At 56.3% G+C, this 19,657-nt stretch overlaps 1 protein-coding gene across 1 annotated transcript; it reads left to right on the top strand.

The window, feature by feature from the left end:
* The first annotated feature begins 10,950 nt into the window (after positions 1-10,950).
* NES (nestin) lies at positions 10,951-19,486 on the top strand. The gene is made up of 4 exons (XM_032649636.1): positions 10,951-11,876; positions 12,964-13,088; positions 14,884-14,957; positions 15,206-19,486. The coding sequence occupies exons 1-4, from the start codon at positions 11,094-11,096 to the stop codon at positions 18,937-18,939; spliced, it is 4,716 nt and encodes a 1,571-aa protein (XP_032505527.1). The 5' UTR covers positions 10,951-11,093; the 3' UTR covers positions 18,940-19,486.
* Positions 19,487-19,657: the final 171 nt, after the last annotated feature.

Below are 19,657 nucleotides of genomic sequence, written 5' to 3'. Positions count from 1 at the left end.
CCTGACCTCTCGGCTTCTTCCTTCCCCTGTCCCCCTTGGTGCTGCCAGTCGAGAAACCAGTTCTGTCCCTGCCCTGGATAAGGATCTCTGGGCTGGGCTCTTCCCAGGCAGCGGCAGAAACCTGGCTGGCTGACAGCACCCTCACTCCCAGCCGGGGCTGCCAAGAGCTCCCCACTCCAGGCCCACCCGAGGGTGGCCTGGCCCCTTCCTCACCATCCCTCCCACAGTCCAGTCGCACCTTCCTTCTCAGCCCTATTCCCACTCAAAGAGAAGTTCTCCTCAGAGTAGCCTTGTAGGGGGCAGTGTCCCTCCCTCACCTACTTCCTTGGGTGTCCCAGGAACCCCAGTCCCTCTCCTCCCATCTCTGTTCCCCTTTCCCTTTGGGCTGGTGGGCTGGTGGGGTTTGCCTGAATTGCCCCTTCCTCCCCCGCTCCCCGCCCGCTCCCCACAGGGCTGTGACAATTGCTCCCAGACAGCAGGGTCAGCCCCTTGCCCAGTCACTGGCACCAAAGGGGGTGAGATGAGACAGGGTTGACCCCACTTAACCCCAGCCCCTGGTCTCCTCTTGAACTATCATTCTTTTCTCATGACATTCTGGTCCTTTTTTCATCCCTTGGAGCTGCATGCCCGACTCCTCCAACTGGAAGGGACTTTAAAAGGTCGTCTCCTCCGTTCTTCTGCCTCCTCATCAAATGCCTGCCTGACCTCTGCCCCCGGCCAGCACCCCAGAAACCTCATCCCTATCCCAGCCCTCCACAGGTCTGGCCAGCCTCTCCCAGCTTCCCCCAGGGGATCCAGCCACTTGCAGGGAGTAGGAGATGAGAAAAGCAGAGAGGAAGGTAATCCTGGCAGCCATCAGAGGAGATCTGGGGGTGTCTGGAGCTGACTGGACTCAGGTCTCAGCTCCCACCCCCACTCATTGAGGTGAGCAGGTGTGTCAGGTCAGGTTGGGATTCAAGCTGGTGACTCAAGCTGGAGCAGCCTGACAGCTGCACGGTCCTCGGCAATGTGCCCTCCCTTCCGGCTGCCCCAAGGTGGAATCTTAGAAGCTGGGAATTGTTGTAGAACCAGAGAACAGAGTCCCAGAAGGAAGGGCCTTTGGGGATCATGCCTCTCCTTTGTTCAAGAAGAAACTGAGGACCAGAAAGTGATTGGGGGATCACTCAAGCAGCAGGGAAATCATTGGTCACATTAAGAGGGGTCTGCTTGGTCCCAACAGGTGTCAGCAGGACCCCTCCACATCCTCTTTCTCCCCAGCCGGGGAAGTGGGTGCCCCAGGGTGGAGAAGTGTTAGTCTTCCCCATAGGCTCTCTTCCATCTCTCACCCTGGAAGGGGGACAAGCCTCTGCTCCTTGCTGGGCCTCTCCTCTCCTTCTGGACTGAAGATTATGAGGCCAGGATAGCTGTGGGAGCCCTTCAGGCTCAGGTGGGGGATTATGGGCTAAAGTTTCAGCAGGAGCCTAAGGGCAGGGGATCCTGGGCTCAGCCCAGAGCTGCCTGGGGAGGGAGAGCCACCCTCACTTGGCCCAGCTTTGGGGCGGGACACTGGAGCTTCCTCAGAGGCCTGATGATCCAGTCCCCAATTCATTTCGGCCCACCCAGGGTGTACCTAAGCGTAAGGAGACCCAAGGACCCGACCATCCTCCTCTTGGTTCGACCATAGCACAGGTGTCATTACTGTTTTCAGGGATGCCTACAAAGGCAGGGCCCAGGCCTGGCCTTGGCCAGATGGGCAGCATTTACTCCCTCGACAAACATTTACGGAGCATCAGCTATTCGCCAGGCCCTGTGCTGAGCAGGACCAATGCAGTCCCTGACTTTCATCCGTCCTCTCATCCATTGAGGAAATTCTCCCCCACCTCCTCGTATGTGCCAAGCACATCATTCCGGCTCCTCGCCCTCAGTTCCAGAGCTGAGCTGGGATGGGACACCCCACAGCAAGATCTGTGGGACAAGGTGTCAGAAGGGCCCTCTCGTGCCATCCTCAGGCTGCCATCAGGCTGCCCAGGTCTCAGCTCCAGCCCCTTACTTAACAGCTGAGTATAGAGGCTAATCTTTCAGTGAAACTTTCCTGTAATTGTCCTTCTGTCATCACAGTCCCTGACTCAGAAATCAGCCAAGGAACTGCAGAAACAGAGGCAGAAAGGTGAGGTCATCCTTCCAGCAGCCTGTCTCAGGGCAAGAACATGGGCCACAACCCGGCTGAGTCCCGGGACTTAACAGAGAAGGAGAGATTGCACCCTCCCACAATCCTCTCTGGCTCACCCCTTCCCTTGCCCCCATTCCTCCAGGGAAGTCCTTCCTAAAGGCTAACTGAAGTTCCTCCTGCTGTAGCTTCAGCTCCTCAAGGGGCTGGAACTCAGAGGACAGGCTCCTTTCCTCAAGTAGCTTTAGAGACTCAGAAGAGGAGTAGTGTGGGCGCACCCACGTGGGGACACTTTCTCCACTTCTCCCAGCTCTCTTTTCTTTTTCCTTTCTCCACCCCTCATCCTTTCCCCTTCCCTCCTCTCTCCTCAGTCCCCGACTCCAGCTCCTGGCTCAGTGCCAGCATTGTTCCTGCCTGGCTCCCCTCTCCCCTCCTCCTTCCCTCCCTGCCCCCTCCAGCCAGTCCTAGGGGCACCAGCTTGCCCAGTCCCTGCCCTCAGTAGCCCCAGGCTGTGGGGGGGGCGGGGCGGGGTGGGAGGAGACCTTTCTGATTCCATCTTCTGCTTCCTCTTTGCTCTGCCCTTCTAGTCCCCACTGACGGCCTCCACCCTGCCATAGAAACCTGGGAGCTTGGGTTACTCAGGGGCCCTGGTTATTTTTAATGCCACCAACTCAGAAGATAAATATACCTCCCCCTCCCCCCAGCTGCCCTGCATAGACCAACACCTCCTCCAGATACCCTCATTCTCCCACCTTTTATCCAATCTCCTCAGTCTTGCTAAATGCCTTCCCATCACATTCCTCCCTAGTGGGTTCCCCCACCTTGGACTCTCAGCAGGAAGACAGCCTGACCCCCAAACCCCCATAGATGAGGTGGGAGGTGTCCTGGTGTCCTGCCTCCACTTGGTGGCTTCCTGAGACAAGGGCTCCATGGGAGCTTCCCCCTCGACTGGCATGGCTGGGGCAAGACTCAGAGAGCCCTGGGGAGGAGGCGCTGGACAGGAGTCACTCCTTGGCCCCAGCCTCAGCCCTGGGGTCCCTCTCCTATTTGGCCAGGGGAGGGGCCAGTTGTCAAGAGCCCACTGCCTCTTCCTCTCCCTTATCCCACTCCATTTCTGTTTGATCCCACAAGACAGGCAAGTTCTTCCTGGAATTAACTTCCAGGCCTCTTGTTTTGGCTCAAAGAACCAAACTCTGGCAGGGAGTTCCCTGGTGGCCTAGTGGTTAGGATTCTGGGCTTTCACTGCCATGGCCTGGGTTCGATTCCTGGTCGGGGAACTGAGATCCCACGAGCCACGGTGCAGCCAGAAAAAAGACAACCCTCTGGCAATATTTCAGGGCAGGAACTGCAGCTCTCCAGGGAGGACAGGAGCGGGGTCCTGGGGTCCAGATGGATTGTTGTTCATTCCTAGAGTGTTGGAATCCCCAGGGTTGAAGAAGCCACCAAGGTCCTCTAGGACAGATCACAAAATGGATCACCCTAGAGTGGTTAGCTGTCTTGTGTCCCAGTAACGGGGCTCACACTCCCTCTGGTGGCAACCTGCTCCAGGACAGAAACAAGTCCTGTGCCCATCTCCTTTGTCTGGGCTAGCATCTGGGCCCGTAGCATCTACTCATCAGGACGGGTTCTGATCTCTGGACCCACTAAGAGAAGTCTGGGCCCTTTTACCCAAGAGCCCCTCAGGCACTTCAAATGACCCCACCGTATGTATTTATTTTCAAATATTTCACATACTCTATCAATAAAGAACTACATTACGCACAGTGGTGTACCTCTCCATCCCCCTTGCATCTCCTCCCTCCTCCCCAGAGGGAACTACTATCCTCTCCTTTATTTTTACCATTATTTTGCCTTTCAAAAACGTTTTTACTACATACGTACAAACCTCCAGATAACACACTGTTTTGCAGGGTTTTGAGCTTTGATGGAAAAGGCATCTGCCGTGTGGATTTTACTGCAGCTTTTGCTTCTTCTTCTCGACATGATGTTCGTGAGGTGCATCCATGCTGATGCGTTTCCACAATTGTACTGAATGAACACACTTCACGATTGTGAAAAATTAAAAAATCTGACAGTACCAAGACCCTGTGGAGCAATGGGAACTCTTTGCACACTGTTAGTGGAGAGTAACCTGGTATGCCCGCTTTAAAAAACGACGTGGCAGGAAGTCCCTGGTGGTTCAGTAGTTAAGACTCCAGGCTTTCACTGCCAAGGGCGTGGGTTCGATCCCTGGTTGGGGAGCTAAGATCCCGCAAACTGCATGGCCAAAAAAAAAAAAAAAAAGATGTGGCATTGTCCAGTGGAGTTGAAGACGTGCCTTCCCTCCAACAAGCAATTCCCTTCCAGATGGCTCCAAAGAGAATGGGACACACACGGGCCCCAGAAGACCTGGCCAAGAATGTTTGCAGCAGCATGGGTAGTAACAACCTAACTCACCCCACCTTATTCACTCATTTATTCATTTCACAAACATACACTGAACACCTGTTCAGGACCAGGCGCTTGGACAGACTGAGCGGCGAGCTCTCTGTGCTCAGATTGGGTGGGTATTATTTCCCCCATTTTATAGATGAGGAAGCTGAGACTCAGAGAGGTTAAGGGTCTCTCCAGGACTCAGGTCTGCCACCAGAGCCTATGCTCTTAACATCCTCACCACACTTCGTCCAGGTGCCTGGTCCTTCAGTGGGCACGTTACGGTGTGTCTGTGCCCTCCTTCAGCAGGGTGCTCGGAGCCAAACTCAGCCCTGGAGTGTGGCCAGACCAGCGTGGGGTTGGACAGTCAGTCAGCAAACACCTGATGGGAGCTCAGTGTAGGCAGAGCATCAGGGTACCACCAAACACAGACGGCACCTTCAGCATCTTCCCTGGGATCCCAGCCCAAGACAACACTAGCTCCCTGATTCCAGCTCCAGTCCAGCCCCAGCTGGCCTTCTCTGTCCACTTCTCCTAAAAACTGGGTGGGTGGGTGGGTGGGTGTTGGTGGGGTGAAGACTGGATGATTTTAACCAGGGGAGAGTGTTTTAAGTTAGTCATCTCCCGGTTGGTGCTGTGTGTGCTAAGGTGGCCCTGAGTGAGATGCTAGGAAAAGCATGAGGGATGGTAGAGATTAAAGACTTTCCCACAAGGTCCTCTCTGACTCATCCCCTGACCCCGCCCCCCCATCATCATCTTCTTTCCCAGAGAGAGGGAGGTGCAGGCTGAGTCAGAACTCTGATTTCAAGTTCTATTTGTGTGGTCTTGGATAGGTTACTTAGCTTCTTTAGGTTGTTTCCTGTTAGAAAATCATGAATGATAATGATGATAATAGTACCTACCTCACTACCTAGATATTATAGCTTAAAATCAACATCACAGGATTTCCCCAGGGAATGTAGCTTCTCTTGTGGCAATAGTAGCGCCCGGTGGCCGTGCCCCACTGCAGCCCCTTTTACTTTGCGGGGGTGGAGACCTGAGCTGAGCCGGAGCAGGCGGGTGGCTGCTGCTTTGCAAGCGGCTCAGCAAACCGCAGACCCAGAGCGTCACAGAGAGAAGGGAACAGCTCATCATTCTGTACTTTTATCCTCTGTCCCTGAACAACCTAGTCCATGCTCACAGTCCCCCAGCTTATCCACCCCACTCGGGCATCATCCTTCTAAATGTGATCCCCAACCCTGCACATCTGACAGCCACTGCACCTCTCCCCATGCCACCCTCCCTCCCCACCCTAGGGCCAAGCCACCAGTATGGGAATCTTCCCTGTCCCCTCCCGCCATCCCACATCTAACTCTTATTGGAACCGACACATCCTAAGTATTCTCACACTCATCCCTCCTCTCCGCCCCTAGGCTCTGGTCTCACCACCTCGAAGGTGGCAACTACCTCCTGATTGGCCATCCTGCCTGTCTCCCCCCAGCCCGCCCCAATCCTTCACAGTGATCTCACCAGGTTACCCGTGGTTGAGGTTAAAACCTTTTCAGGGCTCCTCGCTGCCTGGAGGGCAAAGGCCCCAAATGAACCACACGGCCACCTCCTTTGTCCCCTCCCCCCTCCTCCTCCAGTTCATCACGCCTCTCTACCCGGATCGCACTCTATGGTTCCCACGTCTGTCCTCCAACGTGCCCATCGGCTTCCTGAGGGCAGCGCTCCACATTAGTCATTTTTGATTCCTTCACAATATTTATTTAGTGCCTATGGTGCACCTGGCACTCAATAAGTGCTTTCTAAATATTATTTGAATAAATTACTGTGGAAACCACGACCTAAAGAGGTGAACTGACTAGTCCAAGGTTGCATAGAGAGACAAGGCTCTTTGTCCAATGCTTTTCCCATGCTACTTGCCTTCCCTGAACCCCTCCCTCAGGATGGAGAATGAGGAGTCCAGCTGGCCTGTTGTAGATGTGAGGGAAAGGAGAAAGCTGCAAAACAAAGCCAGCCCCATCATCCCTCCAGCCGGGAGAGGAGAAAATGAAGAGAGAAGGAACATTTCAGCCTCCCAGACCCAGCTCCAGCTCCAAGCCTCCCTCACGGGGATGGGGAAAAGCAGCATGGAAAGGGAGGGTCCAGCCAGTACCCAAAGCTCTCAGGCCAAAGCCAGACTTCCCAGGAGGGGTCTCTGGGCCCGCTCTCTGCTCTGCTGGTCGCTTCCTTCGCACCCGCTCTCTCCCTCTCTCTATGTCTCCAGATCTCTCGGTACAGAGCTTCCCAAAGTTGTCGTCTCTCTTACCATCTGGTCTCCAACCTACTCACTTCCTTCTTCCTGTCTCTTTTCTTGTTGTCAAAAGACTTGTGACTCCTTGCTGACGTTACTCCTTGCCACACATGTCCAGCAGGACCCATCTAGTCCTGGAAGTGGAGGGGAAGAGAGAAGGGGGACAGGGAGATAAAAAGGAGGGGTCAAGTTAGGGATAGGGCAAGAGTGATGTCCTGCCCCTGCCCTAGCCTCCGTATTATGAGGCAAAGAAGTGAGAGGTAGGGGAGGTAACAAAAAAGAACAGCTTTAGATCTCTCTGACCACTGCCTGCAATGACATTCTGTTGGGTCTCCCTCTCCTGTCCCTTAAGCACACTTTGGCAGACCCGCCCCGAGGCTTCCTTCTCCTCTGCAGGACAGAGGAGGAGACAGGCTACAGTCAGCCTTCCTCAGATGCAGACCTCCCTTGGGGGTGGTGATGCCTAAAGCTTGCTCCCCATGGGGGGCTCCTTTCACAGAGTCCTCTTGGCACACAGAACCTCGCCTGTCCCTCCCTGTGGCCCCCTCTATTCCCAGCCATCCCTCTCCAGTGTCTGTGTCTCAGTGAGGCCCAGATGAACAAACCCCGTGCCCTAAAAGACAGCTGCCCAGAGGTGGGACACCAATGTGCCCTTCATGCGGATGCCCGGCCGTGAGGAGTCATCCCCTTGGAAGTCCACACCCACTCGCCTCAGTATGCATCACCCTTCCCCTCGGAGCAGAGGAGGGGAAGCCGCAGCCTGCCCTCCAGGGCTGGCCACCCCGCAATCCAATGCTGCGGTGTGCAACCTCTTTGCCCTCCGCCTGCCTTCTCTCCTGGGGACTGGGGCAGGGGTGAAGCCTTGCAGATGAGTCTGGCAGCTTTCTTTAGGATATGTATGGTGCTCAGAGGCTATTATCTTTTAGTTTCGGAACTTAGCTGCAGTCCTGAGACATGAGTAGCTTCAGAAATTCTTCATCAACCATGATTCCAAGTTGCCTTACCATCTGCTCATCTTCCTCTGGGATCAATTCCAACCTGCCAAGGTCCCTCTTAAAATACTGTGTCCAGAACAATACTCCAAATGCGGAAGGGCAAAGGGAATGTCACCACCCCTGATCTGGATGCCTTGCATCTACGAATCACTTATATCCTTTTTACTCTTTTAGGTGGCCACATCACAGTGGTGGTTCATAACAAGCTTGTGGTCTGCTAAAACCCCCAGGTTTTCTTCACTAGATAGGCTTTATTCTTTTCTCTTCTTATGCTGTTGATTTTTTTTTTTGAAACCTAAAGCAGAATTTTACATTTATCCCTATTAAATGTCATCTGGTTCATTTTTTTTCCTATTCTGTCAAACCCTCTCATTTCTTGCATAATATGTAAACTTGATCAATATGGCTTCTATGATTTCATCCAAGTCTTTAATAAAAACTTGTGATCTTCAGACCAAGGACAGAACCCTGAGGGCCCACAGAACCCTCTTCAGCTTTCTCATGGACATCTCTGGGGATGGCTACTGAACTTTGTATCCACCCAGTGTAGTATCACACAGTCCATGTGTCCTGGCCAGGCACAGGGACATAAGAAGTGCAGGCAAAGGCCTCATAAAAATCCCAGTAACAGGGCTTCCCTGGTGGCGCAGTGGTTGAGAGTCTGCCTGCCAATGCAGGGGACACGGGTTCGTGCCCCAGTCCGGGAAGATCCCACGTGCCGCAGAGCAGCGGGGCCCGTGAGCCATGGCTGCTGCTGAGCCTGCGCGTCCGGAGCCTGGGATCCGCAACGGGAGAGGCCCGCATACTGCAAAAAAAAAAAAAAAAAAAACAAGAAAAAAAAGAAATCCCAGTAACAATGCAACCCCCCGAGGGAGGAGAGGACACCTGGCCCAACTTGTGCCCATTGAGTGTCCCCTGGTCGCATGGAAGGCCTCATTTTCCTCAGCTTCTCATTGCCTCAAATATCAGTTATCTGTTTAGAATTGTCTGGGCCTTGGTGTCCATTCCACCAGCTGTGGTTGCTGGGACCCACCTTCTCCGGCCTTAAAAAAATCAACATCCCACTCTTCTCCAGCATTTTAGATCATCTCTGCCTTCCAAGATTCCCAAAACTCACCAAGAGTGGTTCACGGGAAGGGTTTGCTCTAGCTTGATGGCTTTCATGGTGATGGTCCTCAAAAAGGCTTTGTACAAAGACGTCCCCATACCCGGTCTTCTTTGATGCTCAGAACAAACGCCTGGGGATGGGTAAGTATTCACCTCCTTTACCAAACAGGTAAACTGAGGCTCAGTTGGAGAAGCTATGTGATTTGCCTAACGTCATTCAGCTAGAAAGTGTAAAAGTCAGACCCAGTGCTCTTTGCATGAAACACAGTCCAAATGTCTCCCCTCTGGGTGAGAGTGAGAGGCCCAGGAGGGAAACTCCCCACACCGGTGCCACCCCACATTTCCAGGGGACCCCCCCCCTTGGAGGATCCCAGGGATCTCAAGTATTCAGCTTCTCTCTCCCCACAGCCAGGAAGAGAAAGAGGAGGGAGAGATGCCAAGTGACCTCCCCTGGACACAACTTTTGGGATGCCCCAGCCCAAACCAAACCGCAGGATTTGTGAGGTAATGTGGGGATGGAGAAGCCTCAGCCTCCCGGTCTGCACTCAGTCTCAGTCAATCCCCCCACTCCACGCCCACCGGCCCCTCCCTTTCTGCTCCACATATGGTAGTGAATTCAAAGTCCAGTTGGCCTGGTGGGATGGCCTCCTGGTCATTGACCCTGCTGTACCCCCTTTCCAGAAAACCTTCTCCATTATCTGTGCTCCCCCAGGTCTCTGTGGATAGCTCAGGTGCTAAGTATTATGATAATATTACCTCCACCACCATTGCTGTTGCCCTCACATTACCAAACCATGTGCTCCTCCAGGGCTGGGACAGAGTGCTGACACATAGTAGGTCTCAATGAACACTTGTAGAGCTAAATTGGATTTACATGAGCAGAAATTCCTTCCCCAAAGACCCCCCTCAGTCTCATTATCTCTGGCCCTCTCCCTCGGACCCTGCTTCCCCTTTACCCTACAAACCCCAAATTCCACCTCCCTCACTACCCAGTTCAAGGACCCCTCCTCCTCCAGAAGGCCTTCCCAGCTACTCCCGCCCTCAGTGAGCTCTTCGTTTCCTGAACTGTGGAACGCTCAAAGGTATATTTTGAGGATTCAGTCAGATAACGTAAATAAAATGTTAGAACATGACTGGCATATTACAAAGGCTCGATAAATTTGGACTAGTTGTGACAAAAGATGCCTCTTCTTTCTGCTTCCTCTTCTTGGCCCGGTCTGCGAGCCACCAGGGGGCGCCCTCTGCCCAAAAATCCCTGACAACGAGGCCAGGATGGGGTGTCCTTCCCTGCGAACTGGCGGGGCGGGCGGGGGCTTCCATTACCTAAAAAGTGGGTATATGCACCTCAGGTTATATGAAAGATGAGTAGAAAGGATGGAGGTGAATAATGGGGAGAACATCCTTTTGCCTGCTCTCTCCGTTTCCTGGCGGAGACTGAGGAAATAGGGTGTGTGTGCATATGGGGTGTTTCCCAGTAGGGCACATTTGTTCTTGTGTTCCAGGCAATGTCTCTTCTAACTTCTCGCTGCAATGCTGCCTTCTTCCAGTATTTCAGGAGGGTGAGCCTTCGCTATTTACGAAAAACATGCCCACATCTATTCTTTCAACAGTCCCATGACAGTTCCATCATCACTCCCATTTTTTGGATGAAGAAACTGAGTCTTAGAGGAATTCAGTAAGTGATAGCTCTCTTGGATGCGCTGAGTAACTGAGACTCGCACCCCCTCGCAGGACTGAATCCCCTGGCACCCCCTCCACAGGCTCAGTTCTGTGTTTAATGGGCTTTTACATCTGCGGTTCTGACCTTGCCTCATGGCCTCTTCCCCCTGAAAGCCACCATCGGATCGGATTCTCTGGGCATGGCTTTTCCTTTGGTTTCACTCTCCAGCATACCGGGGGCACAGGGACAAAGGCTGCCGTCGTTTCTCTGAACTCTAAGGGGTTAAGGCCTGGGTCCCGCCCCTTTTCCCGCCAGGCTGGCGGGAGTATGAATAGCCTCGCTCCCACTCCCGACTCTCAGTCGCTTCAGCTGCTCCTCGCCCCGCCCCGTCATTGTCCCCATCCGTCTTCTTTACCCTTCCGTCCTAAAAGCTTTGAGAGCTACTGGCTTCTCCCGGTGCTTCGCCTCTCTCCACCTTCGGTGGATCAGACGGGCAGGATGGAGGGCTGCCTGGGGGAGGAATCTTTTCAGATGTGGGAGCTCAACCGGCGCCTGGAGGCCTACCTGGCCCGGGTCAAGGCGCTAGAGGAGCAGAATGAGCTGCTCAGCGCGGAGCTCGGGGGTCTCCGGGCACAGGCCGGGGACGCCTCCTGGAGGGCCCGTGCCGACGACGAGCTGGCGGCCCTGCGGGCCCTCGTCGACCAGCGCTGGCGGGAGAAGCGCGCGGCCGAGGTGGCGCGCGACAACCTGGAAGAAGAGGTGGAGGGCGTGGCGAGCCGGTGCCAGCAGCTGCGGCTGGCCCGGGAGCGGACCGCGGAGGAAACAGCCCGCAGCCGGCGCGCGGTCGAGGCCGAAAAGTGCGCCCAGGCCTGGCTGAGCACCCAGGCGGCGGAGCTGGAGCGCGAGCTGGAGGCTCTGCGCGCGGCGCACGAGGAGGAACGCGCGGGCCTGAACGCTCAGGCTGCCTGCGCCCCCCGCGGCCCCGCTCCGCCCCGCGGGCCCCCCGTGCCGGCCCCCGAGGTTGAGGAGCTGGCGCTGCGGCTGGGCGAGGCGTGGCGCGGGGCAGTGCGCGGCTACCAGGAGCGCGTGGCGCACATGGAGACGTCGCTGGGCCAGGCCCGCGAGCGGCTGGGCCACGCGTTGCAGGGCGCCCGCGAGGGTCGGCTGAAGCTGCAGCAGCTCCAAGCGGAGCGCAGCGGCCTCCAGGAGCGCAGGGCCGCGCTGGAGCAGAGGTTGGAGGGCCGCTGGCAGGAGCGGCTGCGGGCTACTGAGCAGTTCCAGGTGAGGAAGCCTGGGGGCCTGGGCAAGACAAGGCTTCAGGAAGTCCCGTTGGGGATCAGAGACCTGGGAAAGGGAGTGGGAAGTCGGGGGTGTGGTGGCTGCAGATTCAGGGGCCACTTCTTAGAAAACCATGCCTGGTGCCACTGTCCTAGACTTTCACAACTCTGTCTAGTGTAGGGCTGGAATGATGGAGGTTCAGACCTCAAAGCACACCCCCTCGAAGGGCAGACAGGCACAAGACTGCAGCAGCCTCCTCACTGTCTAAGCGGCACCTTCGTACCCTGATGGCCCCTGGACCCCTCCCTAGGCCCTGCTGTTGCTCAGAAGATGCTCAGAACTTTCCCTCTCAGTGCTGATCTGATGGTCTGGCCACTCAAGAGTCTACAAGTTCCCAACTGCCCTCCTCCCCCTGACAGGAGAGGGTGAGGGGCCCTGGATGGGGAGCCACCAGCCCTTCTCTCCCTTGTCTGGGCTTTTCGGCTCCTGAGCACATTCCAGAGGCCTGGGACAGCTGCTCCCCCTCACACTGCGCAGATGTGACCAGCAGCTGAGAAAACAGCCTCCTGCCTGGGCCAGACAGAGGTCTCACCATGACCCCCCCCCTCCTTCAGAGGAGAAAGATTCCAGAACATGTGGGAAGTGGAGGGGGTGGGGGCCTAGCATGGGGAGCAGGAGACAGTGACTGGGACCCGGGCTGTTTGGCTTCCAATCCTGCAGGCTCCAGGCCTGGTGATTAATCGTTTTTCCTTCTGCTTCCACTTTTTTCCTTCTCCTCCTCTCTGTAAGCCATCTCCTCTCCTCCCTCGCCTCCCCCTTCCTGTGGGAGCTGAATTCTGAGCAGCATGTGCTACCATTTAATCAGCATTCTCAGAGGAGGAGCCAGGCGGTGGGAGAGGGCTGAGAGGGGCCGCTGTGCTCTTCTCGGGGGCTTCGGGAGGGGTTCTCTGGGCGGGAAGTGGGGTAGGGGAGGCCGGAATCCGCTCTGCAGAGAAGTGAGGGAGCAAAAAATGCTGCTGCAGTGGCCAATGGGGATACGTTAGCAGAAGGACCCCGTCCCTTCACTGACTGCCTCTGGCTTGCTCTGCAGCTGTCCGTGGAGGCCCTGGAGCAGGAGAAACAGGGCCTACAGAGCCAGATCGCCCAGGTCCTGGAAGGTCGGCAGCAGCTGGCACACCTCAAGATGTCCCTCAGCTTGGAGGTGGCCACATACAGGTACAGGTTGACCCTGACCCATGCAGGCACACAGATGCACGCATACATGCAGGGGCAGGCTCCTTGGCTGAAGAGGCCCAGAGCCACGGGTGGTGGAGGCTCTGCCACTGCTCAGTCCTGTGACTCTAGGCTGATCCCTTCCACACAACGATGTGTGCCACCTAAGCCCACCTGCTCTCTCGTGGGTTCAGGACCAGAGAAGCATCCCGTGCCCAGGAGATCCCCCAAGGAGAGGTGATACAGCTGAGTGGGACAGCCTCAAAGGAGAGGGCTGGACACGTGTGGGTCACCCAGATCCAGAACCTTACCCCAAGGGGCTGAAAGGCCCAGTCTCTGTGTGTGTGCTCACACAGAGAGGGTGACATCCTTGAGCAGCCTCAGGAAGAGGGAATTGCAGGTGTGGGCCCGTGGCACTGACTTGCCACCTGACCTGGGCCTCAGTCTCCTTGTCGGGAGGATGGGAGATGGGCTGGGTGACAGCCAAGGTCCCTTCCATCCTGAATGTCCTGGGGCCTGGCTTCTCTCGAGCCTTGGCCCCGCCCAGCCCTTCTACTGACCACATTCCCTGTTGGCTCAGGAAAGGTTGAGACCAAGGAAGTGCTGCTTCTCTGGCTCTGTGGCCTTGGGCAAACCCAGTTTCTGGGAAACTGGCCTGGTTAGCCAAGGATCCACTGATGAAGCCTGAGGAAGGGGCTTTGCTACTGTGAAGGGCTGCGTACCCCAAGCCTGCAGGGTGGAGCCAGGGCTAGACAGGCTGTGAGGACAGTGCCCCCAGAATCCACAGGCAAACAAAAGCAGGGGCCCTGGGACAGGTTAAGGAGGGGAGGGGAGGCCGGGCCCAGAGAGGGAAGGTCGGTGAGGATCTAGGGATGAAGAAGAGAGGGCCTCCACCTCCATGGGGCACAGAGCTCAGGGAGCGTGAGGCTGCATCGAGAAGGACAGAGGTGAGACCACAGAAAACACTAACCAGACTCAGAGATCATGAAGTAGAGCACAGAGGAGATAGATGTTCAGGATAACTTGTTGAATTGATTGGTCCTCCCTCCCCCGCAATCGGCCCCCTCCTCCTCAGTCCCCGTGGGGCACTAAGGCAGGGGCGTGTACGCGAAAACCTCCATTGCCCTGAAAGGCTTGGGATCCAGAGTACTTAGAGATCTCAAGATGAGGGCCTTGACCCCTAAATCAAACCACTGAGGGGAGAGGACTGTGCAGGCTTAACCTGGGTTTTGAGGCATGAAAAGGATTTGGAGAGAGGGAGCTGAATTCATTGGCTTTTGTCTAGAACCAGCTCTGGGGGCCCTGGGGGAGAAGGAGGAGGGAGCCTATCCCATGGGAACGGCCTGAGAATTCCCACTTCCCCTGGGAAGCCCCCTACTCAGACCCTCCAGATGGCAGTGTGGACAAAGGCATCAATTAGCATGAGAATCGGCCCCCCACCCGGAGGATGAGGTCATAGGCCTGGGGTTGGGAGGGGACTAGTCTAAGCAATGTGTGGGTGTGTGTGTACACTGTGTGGACTGTGTGGGAATTTGCTTGTGTGTCTGTGAGTCCAGCTGTGTGTCCCACATAAGTGTGTGACTCCGTGTGACCAAATGGGTGATATCTGTGGGATGTGACCATGTGATTTCATGTGCAGAGCCAAGTATGCATGTGGCTTTTGTGTGATAGTGGTGAAAATGAAGAGATAGCCTGCCAGGCCAGGGACGCACATGCTCAGCCGCGACTTTTGCCTGGCTGGCTTGCCGGCTGGCCTGTGGGCAGAGGGCTGACCCAGCTTTTCCTCCCTTGTCCCCAGAACCCTCCTAGAGGCAGAGAACTCCCGGCTGCAGACACCTGGCAGCGGTTCCAAGGCTTCCCTCAGCTTCCTGGGTAAGAGGAGGGGCCAAGGTCCCCCCAAAACTTTACCTTTCTTTCCTCTTCACACCCAGAGCGATGCCTTTCCTGAAAAGCAGCAGTCTTAAGTCTTGACACCGTGGTCCTCCACGGCAGCGAGCATACTCTTAGCCCAGCCCATAAAAGGCAGGAGCAGGACCCTCTTGCCAGAAGTGGTAGCTGCTCCCCTGCCCCACCCCCAACCTGTATGTGCTGACAGCGTTCCTTCCCCTCTACTTTTCCAGACCCTAAGCTGGAGCTGCATTTCCCTGGGACCCCAGAAGGCCGGCGTCTGGGACCTTTGCTTTCTGTGCTGAGCCCTACTCCCCTCTCCTCGTCTTTGCCTGATACCCTTGAAACACCTGTGCCAGGCTTCCTGAAGAGCCAGGAGCTCCTTCAGGGCCATGCCCCCACCTCGGCCAGCACCCCCATTCCGCCCACACCTCAGGCTCCCCGCCCTGCCACAGATGCCAAGATCAGAGCCCAGGATGCCCCTCTCTCCCTGCCCCAGCCACAGGTTGGGGTGCAACAGGTTCCAGAAGCGGTGTGGGCTGAAGCCAAGGTGGCCATCCCTGCCAGCGTCCTGCCAGGACCAGAGGAGCCTGGGGGCAAGGAACAAGAGCCCAGTCCAGGCCAGTCCTCTGAAGATCATGCCTCCCTGGCTCCAGCCCTCAGCCCTGACCATCCCAGTTTAGAGGCCAAAGATGGAGAACCCAGTGGGTCTAGCAGATTCCAGGAGGAAGGGGAAGGACAAATCTGGGGGCTGGCAGAGAAAGAAACAGCTGTAGAGGTCAAAGTAATAAGCAGCTTGCAGCAGGAAACATGGCAAGAAGAGGGGGATCTGGACATGAAAGAAATCCAAGACTCCCTGGGTCCTTTGGAAAAAGAAACTCTGAAGTCTCTGGAAGAGGAGATTCAGGAGCCACTGATTTCTCTGGAAAAACAGCGCCATGAGACAATGAGATCTCTAGAGAAGGAGAATCAGGAATCTCTGAGGTCTTTGGAAGAAGAGAACTTAGAAACACTAAAAACTCTAGAAAAGGAGAATCAAGAGTTATTGCAGTCTTTAGAAGGAAAGGAGATGGAGGTAATGAGACCTCTAGAAAAAGAGACTCTAGAAGTACTTAAGCCTATAGGAAGAGAGGACCCACAGACATTGCAATCACCAGAAAAGGAGAGTCAAGAAATAATGAGGTCTCTTCAAGGAAATGTAGGAGCATTTTTATCTCCAGGAAAGGAAAATCAAGAATTAGTGAGGTCTCTAGAAGAGGAGAACTTTGAGTCATTGAGAGCTCTAGAAAAGGAAAGGCAAGAGCCACTGAGATGTCAAGACGTAGAGAACCAGGAAACATTGAGACCCTTAGCAAAAGAGAATCTAGAGCCACTGAGATCTCTAGAAGAAAAAGACCAGGAGACATCAAGACCTCTAGGAAAAGAGAATCAGCCACTGAGGTCTCTAGAAAAAGAAGACCAGATGACATTGAGCCCTCTAGAAAAGGTGAAACCAGAGGCACTAAAGTCTCTTGGAAAAGACCAGGAGATAGATAGACTTCTCGAAAAAGAGAATCAAGACTTATTAAGGTCCCTAAATGAAGAGAGTGTAGAGGCAGTGAGATCTTTAGGAACAGAGACTCTAGAACCACTAAAGCCTACAGGAGAAGAAAACCTGGAAATGTTGAAACCTCTAGAAAAGGAAAGTCAAGAACCACTGGGGTCTGTGGAAGGGAACCAAGAGACACTGAGACCCCTAGAAAAGGAGACTCAGAAATCACTGAGCTCTCTGGGAGGGCAGAGTGTAGAGGATATGAGATCTCCAGAGGAGGTAGACAAGGGAAGTCAAAGGTATCTGGAAGAGGAAGAGAACGTGGAGAAGGGAGAGAATTCAGAGCTACCAAGGTCCCTGGAGGAGGAGGGACAGGAGCTGCCACTCTCTGCACATCTGCAGAAGTGGGAAGATACGGTGCAGGGGGCTCAAGAACTGGATCAGGAAACGCCCCCTGGGAGACCTGAACTGGACAGTGCGGACGAGGCAGAGATGGAACCTAGGGAATGGGAGAGCTTTGCTGGGAAGGGGGAGGCTGTAGACCAAGGGGAGCTGCAGCTGACGGCCACAGGCAAGGCCTGGAGCCCAGGTGAGGGGCAGCTAGGGAGCTCCGAGCCCAAAGAGCAGAGGGTCTCAGCTGAGGGAGCCAGTGGGGTGGGAGGCACTGAGGGCCTCCAGGACCCTGAAGAGCAGTCAGACCAGGTGGGGACCCCAGGCCTCCCAGCTCGCCAGGGAATGTCAGAGGTGCTAGAGCCAGTGTTGGAAGGTGAGGATGTGGCCCCCAGCGATGGCCGAGCCTCCCCAGAGGTCGCCTTGGGCTTAGAGACTGCAGGAGCGGAACAGGGACCGGAGCAGGAGGCGGTAGGGCTGGAGGACCCAGGCGGCCTGGCCAGAGAGGAGGTGATGGAGCCACCCCTGGGGGAGGAAGGTTTGGAGGCAAAGAGGGTACAGGGCTTGGAAGGGCCCAGAAAGGAGCTGGAGGAGGCAGCTGCTCTGGAGCCAGAGCTCTCCACACTGCCCAGGAAGAGCAGAGACCCGCTGGACACTGCCAGGGGCTGGGAGGAGTCTGAGCCTGATGCCCCTGAGGAAGCAGAGGAGATGTTCCCTGCTGAGACCTCGTGCTGCGATGGAAGTGATACACCTCAACCCAGGCCCTTGAGCTCCGAGGGAGCAAAGGAGGATGCCGAAGCAGTGCTGGGGCCACCCAGCCCACGGCCCACTGAGTCCTGCTCACCCATCCCAATCCCTGAAGATGCCCCTGGGCCCCAGCCCCTGGCTGAGGGTAGCCAAGAGGCTAGCTGGGGGCTGGCAGGCAGGGCTGAGGTCCTGGGAAAGGTGGAGGGTGAGCAGGAGGATATGGGCTCCGCGGGAATCCCTGAAGGCCTCTCGGAGGAGGGGGAGGAGAGCAGAGAAGAGAGTGAGGCTGATGAGCTAGGGGAGACCCTTCCCGACTCCACTCCCCTGGGCCTCTACCTCGGGTCCCCTGCTTCCCCCAAGTGGGACCTGGCTGGAGAGCAGAGGCCCTCCCCTCAAGAGGAGACTGGAAAGGAAGGCTGGGGCCCTGCAGTCCTGGCCTCTGAGGGCCTTGGGGCCCATCCCTCAGAGGAGGAGGAGGGAGGAGATGAGGAGGAACGTGGCCATGACTCTGAGCTGTCGGAAGAATTTGAGGACTTGGGGACTGAGGCTTCTCTTCTTCCTGGGGTCCCTGGGGAGGTGGCAGAACCTCCAGGCCAGGTGCCCCCGTTGCTACTGGAGCCTGCAGCCTGGGATCCGGATGGGGAATCTGATGGATTTGCAGATGAGGAAGAGAGCGGGGAGGAGGGAGAGGAAGAAGATGAAGAAGGGGAGAGGGGGCCAGGGGCAGGGCGGTGGGGGACAGGGCCCTCTGTGGGCAGCCTCCCGGCCCTGAGTGGCCCTCAGAGAGGGAACCTCCTGGGGTCTGAGACCATGGATGTCAGTGTCCCCTGGGATGATGGCTTGAGGGGTGCGGCATCTGATGCCCCCATGACTGCCCTGGAGACTGAGTCCCAGGACAGCACGGAGGCCTCAGGATCAGAGGAGGAGTCTGATGCTATTCCCCTGGAGAGGGAGGGCCAAGTCCCTGGCCCTCTGGGGACCCTCAGTGCGGTGGAGGACACGGGCTTGGAGGCAGGGGACCCCCTTGGTGGTGTCAATGGCCAGGGCCCCAGCCTGAAGGAAGAGTTGGAGCATGTGAATGGGGGTGTGGTGAACGGGCTGGAGCAGTCTGAGGGAGTAAGGCAGGGGAAACCGGGGCCCCCTGAGGGTGACCGAGGGAGCCCCTTGGAGGAGGAGGAGGAGGGGGGTGCCCTGAAGACCCCTTGGGCAGGGGCTCCGCTTCACCTGGGCCAAGGCCAGCTCCTGAAGTTCAGTCAGCGAGAGGGAGATGGAGACTCCTGGTCCTCAGGGGAGGACTAGAGGAAGAGCACCCCCTCCTGCACTGAGGTCTTGGGCAGGGGGGTATCCCCAAGCCCCCTCCCTGCTCGGAGGCAGCACCCTTAACTTATCTCTTGACCCGTGGTTTCTGTCCGAGAGGCCTGGCTAGCCGAGGTGAAATGGGTGTGGCAAAGGGACCCGTTCCAAGAATGCAGGCTCTGGGAATAGAAACCAGCCCCTTGGACCCTGCTAAGGGGGACATCCGGCCTGCACTGTCCCACGAGGCTGAAGCCAACTGAATCTCTGTAGGACTAGGCCCCCCCTTTTCTTTGCACTCCCTTTCCTTCCCATCCCATCAGCTGGAAAAGGCCAGGGGCCCAGTGGCTCCTCCATGGGGAGGGGGCCGTGGTGGTCCATGCGCCAGGGCTCACCAGCTCTGCCCTTCTTCACTGCACCCTCATGGGATGTCTGGCTGATGGCTACTGGTGGTGAGGGGGTGCTTCTATGTCCTGACCCCCCATATGCCTGCCATGTTGTAGCCCCATCTGGCTTTTCCCTGCCTGAATAAAGTAATACCTCCGCCTATAAAGTCTGGACTCTCCCTTCCTCAATTCAGGGGGGCCTCAGGGCTGACACAGAAGCAGAGGAGACTGGGGGAGGAAGCAGGACATGCTAGTGTGAGGGAGGGGCTGCCTCCTGAGGAGAGGAGGACCTGGAAGGCCTCATGGAGGAGACACAGCAGACAGACGAAGGCTGCAGG

The sequence above is a fragment of the Phocoena sinus genome, chromosome 1 (assembly GCF_008692025.1).
Source record: "Phocoena sinus isolate mPhoSin1 chromosome 1, mPhoSin1.pri, whole genome shotgun sequence".
Lineage (NCBI taxonomy): Eukaryota > Metazoa > Chordata > Mammalia > Artiodactyla > Phocoenidae > Phocoena > Phocoena sinus.
This window is presented reverse-complemented; position numbering and strand designations above follow the sequence as displayed.